The following is a 4,305-nucleotide window of genomic DNA, read 5'->3' on the forward strand; positions in this document are numbered from 1 at the left end:
TGATGAAAAATATTCGTAAACACATGATAAAATAATCAGAAGCGCTGGACATACAGTTATAGTTTTGGAGCAGCTACGTCGTACAGTGAAGGCCGCCCGAGTGAAGCGTATTGCAGTTTGTTAGTTTCTGGTTATTGGTTTTTTGCCATTAGTCATGAATATTGATGAATAATAATTATGTAAACAACAAATTTATTTTTTGGACTTGCATCGTTGGATATATGTATAACGATGACAAATGAACAGTCGTGTCTCGTGACACCCTAACGACAATCTGTGGAATTCGCAAAGCAGCAATACAACGATGTTGACCATGAATGAGATTGAAGAAATGTGTTCCAATACATCAAAGATACTTTACGTTGATATGGAAACAGCTTACAAGTGGATCGTAACAGATAGCGAGTTTATCATGTATGCCTATGTCATCCCGAGCATTCAGCTTATTGGACTTATTGCTAATATTGCCTTCCTGTATGTCATTGCAAAAATACCAGAAATGAGAAGTATTACCAATTTCTTTCTAGCAAATCTTGCAGTTAGTGACATTTTAGCAATAACGTTTGTCATGTGGGAAACACTTGTCCATTACCATTCAACACCGATTAAAGTAGGTAACATTTGGTCAAATCCTCAAGGATGTGTCTCCTCACATATGATTCGGAATGCCTGCTTTTTTTCGTCCATCTGTTTCATAACAGTCACAAGTGTAGAAAAGTTCTTAGCAGTATGCTTTCCTCTGAAGCATCGTGTAGTAAATACTAAAGGAAGAGCAAAGAAACTGGTTGTGGTATGTTGGCTGATATCTTTTGTGCTAGCGGGTATAGTTGCACCTGGACATGCCTTAGTTGAAACAAGTTGTCTGAGATGGCCAGAAAATCTGAGCCATCTGCAACTTCCTCGGTTTATCGTTAAATGCGAAGCGTACTACTCCGTGTTTGAAATTGCTTCAGATGTAACGCAAGTTGTCGCTTGCATTATTGGGGCAATAATAAACTTCGGAATGTACGCAGGGATTGTTGTAAACTTATCAAAGCGTTCCGCGGTACTTTCAAAAGGGGCTAGACATCAAAGTGACATCACCATTGCACCTGCCGATCCAGTGGACGTGCGTAATAGAGTAGCAAAAATGTTGGTCATCAATGGGATCGTTTTTTACATTTGCATAACCCCTTTTGTTTATTTCAATATCACTGATATTTTGGATGAGTTATTGGGTGTAAGTGTGATCGAAAACACTACAACGAATAGGATTGTGTTGTTAGCAAAAGCTATGTTTGCCGTTAATTCGTCAGTAAACCCATTCGTTTACAGTGCAACAAACGTAAGATATAGAGAAGCATTCAGGAAAGCGTTTGGTGGTAAAAGACAAAAGAGTGCCGAGACTAACGTTGGAATCGCTACTGTAGCTCTTTCCGAAGGACATATGGAGAGTGGAATAATGTGACTCTAAGCGCTGCAATAAAGCATAACATTTTCTTCAGACCAAAACTGAAAATAATTGTATCATAATTGTATAGAATTGTAAACTCTACAATCTTAGAAAAAAGTGCAACTTAGAGGACCTTTTTAGTCACATATACACCCGGGGGGGCACTCAACACAAATGACCATACGGGTATGCTCCCCGGAAAGACCCCCTTTTGGGTTTCGCAGCTCCGAAAGACCCCTATATTTGACCAAAATAAAGCTCCGAAAGACCCTTGATTTTGATAATTTCAGCTCTAAAAGACCCAAAAATTGCTCATTCCTCATATTTCTTGTTTTTTCAGGCGATTTTCAACCAAAAAGCCAAGAAAGACCCTTGATTTTGACTTTTCGCAGCCCCAAAAGACCCCATTTTACTTGTTCACAGCCCGGTTCGCAGCTCCGAAAGACCCCATTTTACCGGTACGCCGCCAGCTCCCAAAGACCCACCACCTCAAAATTCCGGGGGAGCATACCCACCAAAAATTTTTGATGTGCCCCCCCCGGGCATATACATTACCCTAAGTACTGATCGCGCGAATTTATTCCACTTTTGCACCATATTTCACCAGTTTAGCTTGAATATGGCAATATGGACCAAAATGAGTGTTAAATATCAAATGTCCCAATAAAGCCGCTTATAATGAATAAATAAATAAATAATAATAAATAATAAATTTTGGATTTATAAAGCGCCTTTCTCCAGATCTTAGAGGACTCAAAGCGCTGTAATTTCGCTGCAATGGTGACTCATCACAATCAGATCGCATCAACTAGGTTGCTGCCGAACGGCGCACACCTATCCGCATTTAGATTGTAACATCCACCAATTATCTATGCAGCTCCCCAAATTCCATTGGGTGAAGGAAGTTTTTGATAACCAAACAACTAATCACCGATTTTTGCGATACAGGAGGAAACCGGAGATCCCGGAGAAAACATTCGAGAGCGAGAATGGAATCGGGATAAACCAATTGCACATGAGTCCTTGGGCCGCGCCGGGGCTTGAACCCGGGACCTCAGTGGTGCAAAGCGAGGGAACTACCGCTGCGCTAACCCGCCCTCGAAGCTCGAAGACTTTACAGCTTACATGCACAGTCTCTCTAAATAAAAAAAACCCGAAATATGTATCTATACCACCGATAATACCGGGTCAAATTGTCAAGTTTAGCTTCAATATGGACCAAAATGAGAGTAAAATATCATAATGTCCCAATAAAGCCCCTCTTGGAAGCTCGAAGACTTTACGGTTTACATGTACAGTCTCTCTAAAAAAAACCGGAATATGTATTTATCTGAGACGAATATACCTAAAAATTTTATTTAGGTATATTCGTCTCAGGTATTTATACCACCGATAATACCGGGTCAAATTGATGAATTGTTTTTGTCTTTTCTCCCGAATTGTTTATTTTGCCCCTGGCTACGCGCCGAGGTGTTAAAAAACCCAATTTGCTTCGTCGAGGTGCTAAATTTGTTTTGTTTCACTGAAAAAGAGGTGCTAAAACAAATATTGTCATGGCCCAAACTACCCAGTCCCCCTTGATATCTAATGGTGCGTCCGGCCCTAAGAAGGCAAATATACAGGACAATTATTGCTTTATTTTTTCTTTTGTTATAATTGTTAGGGGGATGTCCTCACTTTTTCAAAAAATTATGGGGGGCTGTGTCTGCCGGAACGTCAAATGCCGGCACTGAGTGGGATGGCAGGAACATAGAGGTCAATTATGTACTAATATGCATGATATGGAGCTCTTTGGACAGGAACTATATTTTTCCAGTGCTATCGAGCGTCATTCAAAAGGTTCTACCTCCATCGTCACATCTCTGTTATCTTACATGCCAGGAAATTCATACAAAATACAAATTATTTGATGAAAACGTGATTTTTGGTTGTTAAGATGTGTTGGTAAAGCGAATACAGATTTGGGACCTCGGAAACGGCGTGAAAAGAAAGGCTAATTTTGATTTTTAAGAAAGGTTGCCCACATTTATATGAAAATCATTACAGATTTCTTTCTGAAAATGATTAAACTGCTTGATTTTTGTTTGAATAATTGAATCAATATAATGCTTGCAGATAGTACAGTATTATTGGGTATCGTGTCTTTTGCACAACAAAACCGATACATGTTCAGAATAGCCTTCATATTGACCCTTTTCCATAGGTTGTTGACTTCGATTGGGTGAGTACTTGTTGGTTTAAGTCGTACTAATTGGGGTATAAGTTAAAATCAAAATAATAAGTCGTATGCACATTTTGTAAATATATACAAGGTTATAAAGAAACTGCTCATCTTTTTCCACGTCAAGATGTATTGCTTAAAATAAGGACGTAATTACGAATTACCCTTTTTGATGGTGATGAGTTTACAAAGTAGTCAGGTGCCAGGTTGTTGTGGCATCTGAAAGTAAGAACCATAAGCTTGTATATGATGCGCTTCTGTACAGGCAGTCAATGAAGGGATTTAAGAATTGGAATTATGTGTTCGCACTTCTTAGTCAATGTAACAAGCCGGGCGGCAGCATTTTGAATGCGTTGTAGTTTGCTGATCTGAACATTTGGAAGCCCATAGAGAATGCTATTGTTTGAGGCGAGTCTTGAGGAGATGAATGTATGAACCAGTTTTTCAGTACTATTTTGATCGAGATATTTGCGCATACGGCTAATATTTCTAATGGCGAGCGAAGCGAAGCGGCAAGTGTTAAGCAGAAAGAGTGCATCAAACTAAATTCCTTGGTGTACTAATAGACGAATGTCTCACTTGGAAATGTCACATAGATTGCGTATCTAGAACAATTTCAAGAAATGTCGGTGTCATGAATAAATTGAAACAT

At 39.3% G+C, this 4,305-nt stretch overlaps 1 protein-coding gene across 1 annotated transcript; it reads left to right on the forward strand.

Moving 5' to 3' along the window:
* Window positions 1-304: 304 nt before the first annotated feature.
* LOC140154724 (growth hormone secretagogue receptor type 1-like) lies at window positions 305-1,447 on the forward strand. The gene has a single exon (XM_072177290.1). The coding sequence runs from the start codon at window positions 305-307 to the stop codon at window positions 1,445-1,447; it is 1,143 nt and encodes a 380-aa protein (XP_072033391.1).
* The last annotated feature ends 2,858 nt before the right edge of the window (window positions 1,448-4,305 follow it).

Source organism: Amphiura filiformis, chromosome 6, assembly GCF_039555335.1.
Source record: "Amphiura filiformis chromosome 6, Afil_fr2py, whole genome shotgun sequence".
NCBI classification, from domain to species: Eukaryota; Metazoa; Echinodermata; class Ophiuroidea; order Amphilepidida; family Amphiuridae; genus Amphiura; species Amphiura filiformis.

Coding starts and splice junctions, on each gene's coding strand:
- LOC140154724 (XM_072177290.1), top strand. CDS start 305: ATGTTGACCATGAATGAGATTGAAGAAATGTGTTCCAATACATCAAAG.